Genomic DNA, 12,077 nt, shown 5'->3' with positions numbered 1-12,077 from the left:
CAGATATGGGCACCACTGAGCCGCCACCGTCTTGGGAAGCGGCTCCAAGCAATCGCCGGGCTAGATCACATGGTTCTACTCCAAGGCGAAGCATCCTGATCTGGGATGCGGTAGGGGAGGTGGGAATAGGTCGAGCCAGCCTGCCAAACCCGGATAGGGAGGCAGGTATCCCATTTCCAGGTGGAACGGGCTGTTGAAAGCCATGGTGGCTGCCCCCAGAGTGCCGAGCATCGAATGGGCATGCTGGAGAGGCAGCGATGTCCAACGCCTTACTGAGCTATAGGTCTGGAAGGGGGGATGACTTGTTGTTGCACTTGCGGCTGCTATTGGGCGTCTTCGTCCACAGACCAAGCTTGTGGTGAAGCCTCCTTTAACAAGCAGAAAGAAAGAGAGGAAGATCAATATGTAGAAAGAGTCTCCATGTTAGCAATTGCTCTGGGACTCGAAAGGGCCATCCCACTGCCTAAGAACGGATGGGTTTGATGGATAGTTAACCAAGTAAGCTTTGCTTGCTTCAATGTTGCTATTGATTGAAGACTCTCGGCTGCGGTTGGCTGCAGTGGCCCACCGGAGCGTGTTAGCCGCATCCATTCCCTCAATCCGGACTTGGACTCCCACATCAAACCCAACCTTCGCACCACACCACACACACGGCTCGACGAACCACACAGCCAGAATCCCCCGACCGGGCCCAACTTACCGAGTCGAAAGCTTAGCTACCTCCCCCACTTCGTGCATGCCCTAGGACGACCAACCTTCCGGGAGAGAGCGGGCAATCTCTCGAGCGCAGAGCTGACGATGGCTCCCTCCCTCACCGAGCCTCTGTCCGCAGAGGTCCAGACACGGTTCGAGATGCTCATGAAACACGGCCACCAGGACATTGTCCAGGCCGTCGCCTTCAACAGCTACGGCGACCGCTGCGCCACCGGCTCCGTCGACGGCAAGATCCGCGTCTTCAACCGCCATCGCGACGGCGTGTGGCGTCACTGTGACAATTGGGGCGCCCACGGCGGGGAGATCCTCGAGGTACGTCAATTGCGACCGCGGGCGGGCGGGCGGCCTGTACTCTCAGCATCGGCTGTCCGACCTCCTTCGGATGGGACATTTTTGCGTGATGGCATGCCGACTGATGAACTGTGCAGCTCCAATGGCTCCCTCCGACCATCTATCCCAACCTGCTCGCCTCGCTCGGCATCGAGGGCCGGTTCAAGCTCTGGGCCGAGGACCCCGCCGCCGCCCCCGGCCGGCGGTTCAGCCAGCGCGCAAAGGACAACGCCAAGGCCGCCTTCGAGACGCGCTCCAGCCGCTCCCCCTACCGATCTTTCTCGATGAAGCACAACGAGGAGACCAGGCACACGTACTTGGCCCTGCTCGCCTCGGACGGCACGCTGTCCGTCTTTGAGAACGAGCAGCCGGAGAACCTGGCCGAGTACACAAACATGGACGAGCTGGCGGTGTGCGCCAAGCCCAGCCGCGGCGAGGAGACGAGCTTCCGCGTCTGCTTCGACCCGAACCCGGAGCCTTGCTACGCGGCGCTGCGGGCTGGCCTGCCGACCGACGCTCTGGGGCTCGTGGTCGCCGCCATGGACTCGGTCAAGATCTACAGGACGAGGGAGATTACGACATCGACGTACGGCATGACCGGGTCCAGCAAGCAGTTCTACCTAGCGGCCGAGATCTCGGGCCACAGAGGACTGGTCCGCGACGTCGCGTGGGCCCCGGGCAACATCAGAGGCTACGACATCGTTGCTACGGCCTGCCAGGACGGCTACGTCCGGGTCGTGCGGGTAGACACACCCTTTTCCCCCGACGACGACGGCAGGTCGTGGTCTAGCGAGGATCTCGTCAGGGGCGGAAAGGACAAGGCCCACGCGCGCGACCACAGGTCGTCGTCGGCCGCCAACGGCCCCGCCGCGCAGCAGGCCTCCCCTGCGGCGTCGGGCATCCGCGCCGAGATCGAGAAGACGGAGACGCACGGCGACCGGCGGTACACCGGCCAGCCCGGCCAGGTCAAGCACGCGGTCAGGGAGATCTCGAGGCTCGACAGCCACCGCACGCCCGTGTGGAGGGTCGGCTTCGACGACGACGGCCAGGTCCTGGGCAGCGTCGGCGACGAGGGCAAGCTCATGTGCTACCGGCAGACGCCCGACGGCGTCTGGGCCAAGAGCGCGGAGCTCGCCATGATGAAGATGAAGATGGTAGCCCCCTGAAAGTTCTCGGCGCAGCACACTAGCGGCGAGATCAACTTCGTGCTTGAGAGGAGGGGCGTCGCTTCGAGAGAGCTGGGCCGAGCTCCATGCTTCACCTGCACCAGCATGCGACAACAGCTCAGCTAAACTCTTGGGTACCATGCATTTTAGGTTTTGGCGCTTTCCTCTTTTGAGGTCCCCTTGGGGTCATCGACGCTCGTTATCAGTACTTTGTATCATCGACAAGGTTGTGATTCCTACTGGGTTTGTTCTTGCATCCGGTTCGATCCGAGCGCTGCCAAAACGACCCGGACATCACATGCCGGATACAACACGGGAACCGCCAGGGCTCTCATGCAGCATCTGTTCAGCTCCGGACCCTAGTTCTACGCCGCTCGGAAACCCTTCGCATAGGCGCTTACGAATGTATATCTACGAGAAACGCGGGGGTTTGGATCATGCTCACAGCCTAGAGGGGGCCCCAGAACCCAACCAACACCCCGTACCCGTTGTGAGGTGTGGGTGTGAATAGGGCTGGGCTGCGGAATGCAACCTCGGCACTGGGGGACCAGGAAAATCTGACGATGGGTGCGTAGCGAGAGCACATGCTGTTTGGAGGGGCCCCCCGCGATCTATTGATCCTGGGTGTGGAGCAAACGCGGAGGACCTGTGGCATGTATCGGAACCTACGTGATGTGGTCTACGAGATCACGGGGATGTGTGTGAGGGACTGGACGGACGGGATTCGGTGATTGAGGTTTGATTGTGCGGAGCGAGATATGTCTAACTACCCACTCGCAGGGATCGGAAGGTCTGACGCGAGTCCATTATTAAGATTCGCCCATTATATGGGTTATCTCAGGTCGGGCATTGATCGGTTTGATAGATGATGGAAGTAGTCTTGTTGCGAGCCCCCTCAATGAATCTGATCGTCACTTTATCTCCATACTCGGTCGAGGGACAATGTTCAGTTGTCTAGATAGCCTGGAGACACACGCCTCGACACGAGTCCCGGTTCACACTGGGCTGGGGCGATGAAATAGTGACATGTGCCACGGGGGCGTATGTGCTTCTTCCAGTGCCCGGATACGAGTTGAGGAGCCCTTTCCCCAGCTTCAGCCCTCGAGAAAGCCAAGCTTCTGCCAAGTTTCACGCGGGATCTCCCCATTCATTCCTCGGCTCATGCACAAGTCTGTGCCCCATCCACATCGCGGGCCTCCAACCATGATCCCCCTCCCCATGGGGGGGGTTGATTGCGCAAAAGATGAGGGGGGGGGAGCGAAGGCGAATGTGTTTCGAGATGGAGAACTGATAGACAAGCGGCTGGTTGGTGGAGGAGCATCGTGCAAGGATCAGAGGAGAGAAGGGGGAGGGGGAGGGGGGCGTGAACAGAGTAAGTTCTATCGCATTACCCCTGTTCCTTACGCGGGTGTTCGTTTCTCTTTCGATATCCACATGGGTTGATGAAGGGGAGGGGGGACAGGGCGATCCCATTTCGCTCAAGTGTGCAGCAGCAGCAGCAGGTGCCGTCTGAAAGGCAACCTGCCGCGATGGCACGCTCCCCTTGGAGTCCTGGAAGCGACGCTTTCCAATAGATTGACATAAAATTACACGGACGTCTTTCCTGGGTTTCGCCATGCTGTGTAGGAGCTATTCATAGACAGACACTGGGACCGACGAAGCTGAAAAGCGTCGAGAAAAGCAATACTGGTGGCTGTCTGCTGTGTCGGAGCTTAACCTGTCTTCTGTCTTGGGTCTTACCCCGACTTTTCCAAGAGACACTGACAGATCTTTGGACTTGTCAAGCATGTGCTTCCGAGGCAGACAGGAACCAGCCCAGTCGCCGTTGAGCTATTTGCTTCTCCATGGGGAGGGGACGCCACATCCACTACCAAGACACCAAGAGCTCTTGGTTTCCCTGTTTTTTTGCAAGGAAGCACAAGAAGACCACTTACAGTAGCGGATGACATTCTTCTCTTGTAAACGGAACCCCTGCATTTGTCTGTGTGGTTGGGTGGGTGGGTGGCTTGCATTTCCCGCCGAGCCGGGGTGTTTTTCTCTGTTCTGAGTGGTAGGAGTTGAGATGCCGCTAAACGAGCGCCGTTTACCGGTATCCACATTCCCGAGTTGGCAGGTCGTCCGGGAGGCTAACGAAGGGGGGGTCGACGAGGGGAAAAGAGTGGTGAGGGAAACTCTCCGATATGAAAGGGCCGCTACGGGTTCGAAGTAGAAAGCCAGACGTCATCAATGATGGACTAGTGGGATCTGCTTCTCTTTGTAGAGACCGGTGATGGAGTGGAAAGAGAAGACTTGAGTGAAGCGCTAGGTAGGTGAGTCGATCTAACCCGTCCGGCAGCAAAACTCGTTGTGCAAAGGTCGCCCGAAGGCCTTCCAAACTGAAAAGGCTCGCGTGCCACGCACTCGCACTCACAGAACAGACCGACGCGAAAGCTGGACACCGGCGGGTCCAATCAGATCGAACATCGGGTCTTTTTTTTTCTTTCGAATAACAGCGAGAAGAGAGAAGCTGCCGTTGCCGCACGTCGATCTGCCAGACAGACATTGGTCCTCGGGTGAAACCCATTCTTACCCCAATGTCTCAGCTCAGCAGCGAACCCAAGCTTTCGGGGCCGAACCATCCATGAACCCCTTCAGAAGGGAAGAAAAGGACCGTCTCTTGTCTAGTGTGCGACAACGGCAAGCTGGACGGGACCTAGTTCTAGGTAAGACACAGAGAATTGCCACACGGCCTCTAATGGGCCTTACAGAGAGCGCCGAGGATTTAGAAGGTTGGAAAGAAGGCAGAAAGGACGTAGAAAGAAGACGGCGTCGTTAGCTGCGTGTGGCTACTTGCACGGTCAAATCATGTCTCTCAAGGGAGAGAGCTGTCAAACACAAAGCAGCAAAGATTGTGGCGAAGAGACCACTTCACAATCCATCAACAACAGAAAAAAGTGCACGAAAAGAACACGCTTGTAATTATTGCTGGATGGCATATCTCTACTACTCCTTCACAGCCAACTGCGGCTGCTTCTCCGCCCCCGTGGCCTTCCTGTACAGCCACGCGGGGAACCTGACGCTCGGCTCGTCCACGAACCGCGTCACCATCTCGGCGACCCAAAAGGTCAGCGGCAGCAAGACGAGATGCGGCAGCAAGAAAGCCAGCTCGAGGCCCATCGGCCCCACCCTGGGGAGCGGGAACTTGTTGTGCCAGCCGGGAAGGTACTCCTTGGCCCGCCACTCCAGCCAGCCCGCCGCCATGTAGAGCCGCTCGCCGAGCGTCGAGAGCACGGGCCCGTGCACGAGGTACAGCGCGTACGAGATGCGCCCGAGGTACTGGCAGAAGCGCGTCTCGAAGAAGGGCTTGACCCAGCGGATCCGCGGCGTCGCCGTGATGACAAAGATGGCCGCCCAGAAGAGGTAGAACCACTTGTAGTCGAAGACGGCCTGCGGCTTGAGGAAGGACAGGTAGTACCACCCGCGGTTCTTCCTCAGCTGGTCCAGGTTGTCGTTCTGGTTCGGCACGCCGGCGAGGTAGATGCCGACGGCGAAGAGGTGCCAGCAGATGAACTCCTTGGCCGGCTCCAGCCTCGCCAGGAAGCGCGGCAGTTCGTCCTTCTTGGCCAGCAGGTCGAGCTCCCCGAGCAACATGCCGGCGACGAAGAGCGCGCAGTAGTACGCGTCGGTGATGTAGAGAAAGTAGAAGATCAGGCCCGACATGACCCACAGCCGGGCGTTCCTCGTGCACCGCGATATCGCCAGGGCAACAGTGTACACGACGATCGAGCCCTTCATCTCCAGCGGGATGGACCACAGGTGCACGTTGTACGAGAACCACGGCAGCCCTCCGCTGTTGAAGACGAAGCTGAAGTTCTTGAACTCGGCATACCACGCCCAGACTTCCTCGCGCCAGCTGCCCTTGGCCGTGGCATTGCTGACCCAGATGCCAAAGGCATGCCACATTGTGCAGTAGACCAGCGTCGTGCAGATGATGGGCAGATACAGGCGGAACCACCGCCTGAAAAGCGCCGATGCCACATTGTCGCCCAGCTTCAGGAATTCGCCATCGTGGATGAGCTTGAGCGGCTTGGCGGAGAGCACGTAGCCGGAGATGACGAAGAAGATGGCGACAGCGAAGTGGCCGCCCGTGAAGAGCAATCGGATCCCGGGAAAGCTGACCAGGTAGAACTTCTTGTTGTAGCCGAACGCATTCTCAAAGATGGGGTTCTCCGTGTCGTAGTCGTGGGCCCAAAGTTCGTGGTGCTGCCAGTACACGAGAAAGGCCGCGAAGCCCCTGAGGCCGTCGAGCCATGCTGTCGGCCTCAGCTGCTGTGAACCGCACCCAGTCGACCTTGGCCAGAACCACGATTTGACGCGACCGGGACTGAGCCTCCGTAGTCGAGTCGGCATGGCGGGCTTCCAGTCTGGTTTCCAGTCGGACTTGACCTGAACGTCTTCCCACTCGCCTTGTTCAAGGATGCCCAGCTGGTTGGGAGCCATATCGACACTCTGAGCGAGGAGATGAAACCAAGCAGGGCTCTAATGGGAGGCTGTCAACAAAGAGTGTGCAGCCTGCCTTCATGTCCTAGAGGTCTTTACACAGAGGCCGGGTGTTCGAGTGTCCGAACAGTTGAGATTGAGTTTGCACCCTGTCTCTGGGAAGTTCTGATCAACCCTCAATTTCCCCTACAGTGGACCAGGAGCCCCGAGAGCAGGACCTGATTATCAGGCAGGATTTCACAAGCCAGCAACCGTTCGACCAGCATCTCCGAGGCAGGGGGCCCTGTAAGCCTGGCCATGGTGGTGGGTACGTTGACGAGTCCTTTGAGGGGTGGATTCAAGCACTGGCCTGTATTGGGCAAGATCGCCCAGCGAGAAGTTGCCCAGCTTGGCTACCCCGGTCGCTGTTCCGGGGGATGCCGGCCAGTTTTGCAGGACCCGCCGGCCAGTTTCTGCGCCTTTTGCGCGCGCCGTTGGATTCACATGCAAGATGTGTGACTGCCAACCAACAGCCTGCCTGCGCCTAGTCCAGCCAGACAAGGGTTTGGGCTGGCGATCGGCGCGGCTGTTCCGCGGCTCATCCTCGTGAGTTGTGTGAGGGGTTGGGAAACGCTATGCAGATTCGAGAGCCCCCTCTTCAGCGCTGAAAGGCCGGGCAGCCAGTCACGATCGAAGCTGCTAGGATCGAACACCAAGCTTTCAAAACACTGCTTAATTCATTGGTAAACCCGCATCGGCGATTACTGGAGGCGGTTTAGTGTTGGAGTATTGCTGGGGTGGGGTGCGGAGACGTTCGGGGGTGTGTGGGGAGGGGCGTGAATTTCCAAACAGGCCGGGGGGTCTGGTGTAAGCCAGGGTTGAAAAGGAGTTTTGTGACGAACACTGCAACCCGCGATCTTCTGGGATGAGGAGATTGTAACTGTACCATTGGACCTTCCCGGGTCTGGGAACGCCCCTATCCACATGCTTGCAATCGTTCCACTCGGCTCCGCTACTTTGATGAGAGGATGAAAAAGCATTGATAAGTCTGGGCTTGGGGAACCGGTGTGGTGCCCCGATGTCTCCGCATGATCGATCCCAGGTCCAAAAGCTTGTAAATACCTCGCAGTGTTGCACCCGACCCTCATTTTCTATCCTCTGGCCTTCTCGTACTCGTGCTCTCCTCCTGTCGAGTTCGTCCATGAGGTTCTGCAGGTGACAAACGCCGGATGAAAAGTGAGATGGCCTCACCACTCAGCTCGCCGAGGCTTGCTGCCTCGACAGCCGCGTTTCGAAATCGCATCCCGACCCAGATGCGAAGAGGCATCCCACTCTATCTGGGCTGCTTGGTCATGCTCCTCATCCTACTCAATGCGGACCTCTTCGGTGGCCTGCCCAAGCCCAAAAGCACCTTTCACAAACGCGGTTCGTCCCACCGCCGACAAATACCAGACCTGGGGACAACCTTGTACTTCCCAAAGAAGATATGGCAGACCTGGAGGATTGACCCGTTCCACATGGAAGAGCGGGACTCCGTCACTGCCAGGACGTGGACCGCCAAGAACCCTGACTATCGATACGAGGTGTTGACTGATACCAACGAAATGTCATACGTGGAGCAGCACTTTGGGCCTGACGGCTTCGACAGACCCGACATTGTCGAGATGTACCGGGCTATCAATCTGACCATCATCAAGGCGGACCTCCTCCGCTACATGATCATGTACGCCGAGGGAGGTGTCTATGCGGATATCGACGTCGAAGACCTCAAGCCTGTTGAGAGATTCATCCCCGAACGTTACGACGAGAAGGATATCGACATGGTGATCGGTGTTGAGATCGACCAGCCCATGTTCAAGAACCATCATATCCTTGGCAAGAAGTCCGAGTCCTTCTGCCAGTGGACCTTTATGGCCAAACCGCGCCTGCCTGTCATGATGAAGCTGATCGAGAACATCATGTCGTGGCTGAGCGACATCGCCGCGAAGCAAAAGGTGTCCATCTCGGAAGTCGAGCTCGATTTCGACGAGGTGATCAGCGGCACTGGCCCATCCGCCTTCACGGCTGCCATCATCGAGCAGATGAACGCGCAGACCCACGGCCCAACCATCACCTGGAACAACTTCCACGATCTAGATGAGTCGAAGATTGTGAGCAGAGTCCTGATCCTCAACGTCGAAGCGTTCGCAGCTGGACAAGGCCACTCGGATTCCGGGAACCACAACTCGAGAGGCGCACTCGTAAAGCACCACTACCATGCATCGAACTGGCCGAGCAAGCACCCTCGATTCAGACACCCCGTCTATGGTGAGGTTGAGCGTTGCAACTGGAACGTGGATTGCGTCAACAAGTGGGATGCGGATGTGGCAGCCTTCGACGCCATGAGCCCGGAGGAGCAAAAGAAGGTCATAGAGCAGGCTGAGCAGCCTCCTCCGATGGCACCGGGAGCGCAGGCACCGATCGCGATGCCGGAGGCAGATGCGGCGGCGGCGGCCCCAGCTTGAGGAGTTCTCGGGGTCGAGTCTAACACTGCACAATCACGAGTTCCATTCGAGGACGATGCCTGCAGTTTCGACCGTTCTCAGATCATTGGCGGCGACTTGACTAGCTCCCGATGTCCAGTTGACGGCGCACAGTCTGCAAGTCTTGGACCCTTGCTGGTCATGAATCTTTCATAGACCAGAGAAAAGCGCCACTGCAAGTACAGCTGGCGAGTTGAGGGATGGGAAGAATGCCATCTCCACAGGCCAGGAACGCGCGCAGGAGGGTCAAATGAAGCCGATGGGTTTTGAGCAGTGCCAGCATAAACTGGAGCGAAAGAACACTACTGCTGAGGCCAGGGTTATCACCGCCATGTTTTCTCTGGAAAATCTGACAGTATGGTTTGCATTGTCTTTCTGGACTCGGTTGGATATGAAGATGGCGCAAACGGAACAGGTGGTGCTGGCTTTTCAAGGACAACAATAGAGCAAATATACATCCCGACAGTATGTTGATACTCAGAGACAGGTATCAGGAGATCCTCTGCTGGCGAAGCCATGCAGGCGTAGATGGTTGAGTGAAGTCAGTGACATCTGGAATGGAATGAGTAGAAAGACACGCCTAGAAGGAATGGAAGCCGTGACCGGAAGGACAGTGTGCTACAGTGAAAATGCACTGTGTGTCGATAAGAAGCTTGGCTGAAGCGACCGGACTGGAAGCCTAGCGGCCCCTGGCAAATAGGCGTGACCCCATGACGTGCGTGGGCGGTCTGGATGACCTCTCAACCAACCACCGCCACCCAGACACAGCCCAAGTCAATCAACCTCTCTCCTCCGTTCTACCACCGCAGCAACCACGTCACAAGCCATCTCACGGCCAAAGAGGAGGACTTGCGACACCGTTTTCGTCTTTAACCACCGCCTCGCTTCCACACGAGGTTGAACCCTTTGTCAAACACCGTCATCGCACTAGTTCTGCCCGCGCGCTTCTCCGCTTTCGCAATGAAGTACGGTATCGCCATCGCCGCTCTGCTCTCCACGGCCCAGGGCCTGAGCTTCTTTGGCAACGATGCTGTCACAGCCAACGAGGACTTGAAGGTGCCGGGTGACTCTCCGCTCGAGCTCTGCGACAAAGATCACAGCGACGACCTTGTCGATATCACGAGAGTCGACCTGCTACCTAACCCTCCCGAGGCGTATGTATCACCTCTTGGTATCCTAGACAGGGTCAGATCGTATGTTGATATTGATACTAACTTGTCCCTCCTTGAATCTAGTGGCGCAGACCTCGTCATCAAGGCTACCGGCACCGTCTTCGAGACCATCGAGGAAGGCGCCTATGTCAACCTCTCAGTCAAGTACGGCCTCATCCGCCTTATCAGCACGACGGCCGACCTCTGCGAGCAGATCCAGAATGTGGACCTCAAGTGCCCCATCGAGAAGGGCATTCTCTCCATAACCAAGTCGGTCGAGCTGCCCAAGGAGATCCCTCCTGTGAGTAACATTGCCGTGCCGACCTCGGAAGAATTCCCGCATTTACTGACCGACCTCGTAGGGAAAATACACCGTCCTTGCCGATGTTTACGACAAGGACGACAAACCCATCACTTGCTTGACCGCCCAAGTCGTCTTTGGCCGCAAGGACAAGAGCGCCAAGTCCACTCCTCTTGAGATTGAGCTGTAGATGTCATAACGAGAGCGATCCTTGAATGCAGATGGGGCAAGACCTTGTTCAGATTTAGCTATTGCTTTGTAGCATCGCCCTGTTGTTCTCTGTTTCCTCTTTGGTGGCGTTCAGATTCCTTTCCCTCTTTTACTACTCGTTCTTGGTTCCAGCATTGAGAAGCATACGTCGTCTGTAAGCACATTGGTAATTGTCATAGCTCTACCGGTTCTAAATACATCCTCATCACTGGAGCACATTGAATTTCCATGCCCGCTTCGTTTGAGATTGATGCATTACCTAGTTTGTGCAAGGAAATCTCTCACCGGGCGTCTGCCCCGGTCGCAATGCTGATATGCATATCGCACCACGGATGCAACCTTGTCCACTTCACCCCTCGAACTCGATTTACTCTCCAAACAGGCGTCTGACTCTGCGTAGAACACTATCTTTCTCAGGATCGTAAGGATGGTCTTTACTAGGGATCTCTAGAATCGTCGGGAACGCAGCCGTGTATGTGTCGATTCGATGCCGTATCTTGTCGGCAATCTGCGATGCTTGGGTTAGCACGACGTATGTCGCAGCGAGGAGTACAGAACAGCTCACATGTTGGTTGATGAGGACAATTCCAATATCCTTGCGCTCGGTAGTAAATCGGTCAAACGCCGACTCGATCGCAGCCGTGTCGGTCTTGCCGTCCACGACCAGGAAGTTCTTCTGCGAATCGGGCGCCGGTGTTACGTGCTGATCCGCTGTGTGAGCCTTTCAAACAGTGCCTCCGTGATTCAAGAGGCGCTCTTACACCAATACCAGCTAGAAGAAGGCCCGTCACGGAGTCCTAGTGCGGCAATATCAGCGATGCGATGCCAGCAAAACGTCGAGCCGTCCTGGGGAGGCAACCCGTACCTCGTCGCCAATGACGGCTAGGAACTCTCTGTTCTTGTAATCTGCCTGTGACGCCATCTTCAACGGACCCTCCTGTATCGGATGATTCCGCGTTGTGTGCCGATCGTCAATCGATTCGTGGTGGTGAGGTGGGAGACTGGTATGATCAAGAGGGCAGTGTCGACGATTTGACGTTCACTGATGAGAGCTCCGGCTAGCAAGTGTGGAGCGCTCCCAAGCACCGTGGACGCTTCGTCACTCACTGAATCCCCGCTATCGATAAGGCTCGCCCACTGTGTCCCGTTCCCCGCTAGCGAGCTACCCCTGTCTTGCTTCCCGTTCCTCAGGCGGCAGAATTTCGACAAACAGAAACTGGAAGTA

General features: G+C 57.1%; 5 protein-coding genes across 5 annotated transcripts; 3 read left to right on the top strand and 2 right to left on the bottom strand.

Moving 5' to 3' along the window:
• Positions 1-798: 798 nt before the first annotated feature.
• Positions 799-2,210, top strand: E0L32_010656 (uncharacterized protein; the record flags this gene model as incomplete). Its single annotated transcript, XM_031133298.1, has 2 exons — positions 799-1,026; positions 1,143-2,210. 2 exons carry the CDS (start codon positions 799-801, stop codon positions 2,208-2,210), a joined length of 1,296 nt encoding a protein of 431 aa, XP_030989369.1.
• Positions 2,211-5,192: 2,982 nt separating this feature from the next.
• Positions 5,193-6,689, bottom strand: E0L32_010655 (uncharacterized protein; the record flags this gene model as incomplete). Its single annotated transcript, XM_031133297.1, has 1 exon — positions 5,193-6,689. One exon carries the CDS (start codon positions 6,687-6,689, stop codon positions 5,193-5,195), a length of 1,497 nt encoding a protein of 498 aa, XP_030989368.1.
• A 1,292-nt stretch (positions 6,690-7,981) lies between these two features.
• E0L32_010654 (uncharacterized protein) lies at positions 7,982-9,172 on the top strand (the record flags this gene model as incomplete). The annotated part of the gene is made up of 1 exon (XM_031133296.1): positions 7,982-9,172. One exon carries the CDS (start codon positions 7,982-7,984, stop codon positions 9,170-9,172), a length of 1,191 nt encoding a protein of 396 aa, XP_030989367.1.
• A 978-nt stretch (positions 9,173-10,150) lies between these two features.
• Positions 10,151-10,832, top strand: E0L32_010653 (uncharacterized protein; the record flags this gene model as incomplete). The annotated part of the gene is made up of 2 exons (XM_031133294.1): positions 10,151-10,642; positions 10,704-10,832. The coding sequence occupies 2 exons, from the start codon at positions 10,151-10,153 to the stop codon at positions 10,830-10,832; spliced, it is 621 nt and encodes a 206-aa protein (XP_030989366.1).
• Positions 10,833-11,219: 387 nt separating this feature from the next.
• On the bottom strand, positions 11,220-11,774 carry E0L32_010652 (uncharacterized protein; the record flags this gene model as incomplete). The annotated part of the gene is made up of 3 exons (XM_031133293.1): positions 11,220-11,555; positions 11,614-11,649; positions 11,718-11,774. 3 exons carry the CDS (start codon positions 11,772-11,774, stop codon positions 11,220-11,222), a joined length of 429 nt encoding a protein of 142 aa, XP_030989365.1.
• Between the last annotated feature and the right edge of the window lie 303 nt (positions 11,775-12,077).

Source organism: Thyridium curvatum, assembly GCF_004353045.1.
Source record: "Thyridium curvatum strain D216 chromosome Unknown NODE_88_length_166537_cov_86.287828, whole genome shotgun sequence".
In the NCBI taxonomy this organism is placed as follows: Eukaryota; Fungi; Ascomycota; class Sordariomycetes; order Thyridiales; family Thyridiaceae; genus Thyridium; species Thyridium curvatum.
Note: the sequence above shows the minus strand (reverse complement) of the source record. Positions and strands in the feature narration are given on the sequence as shown.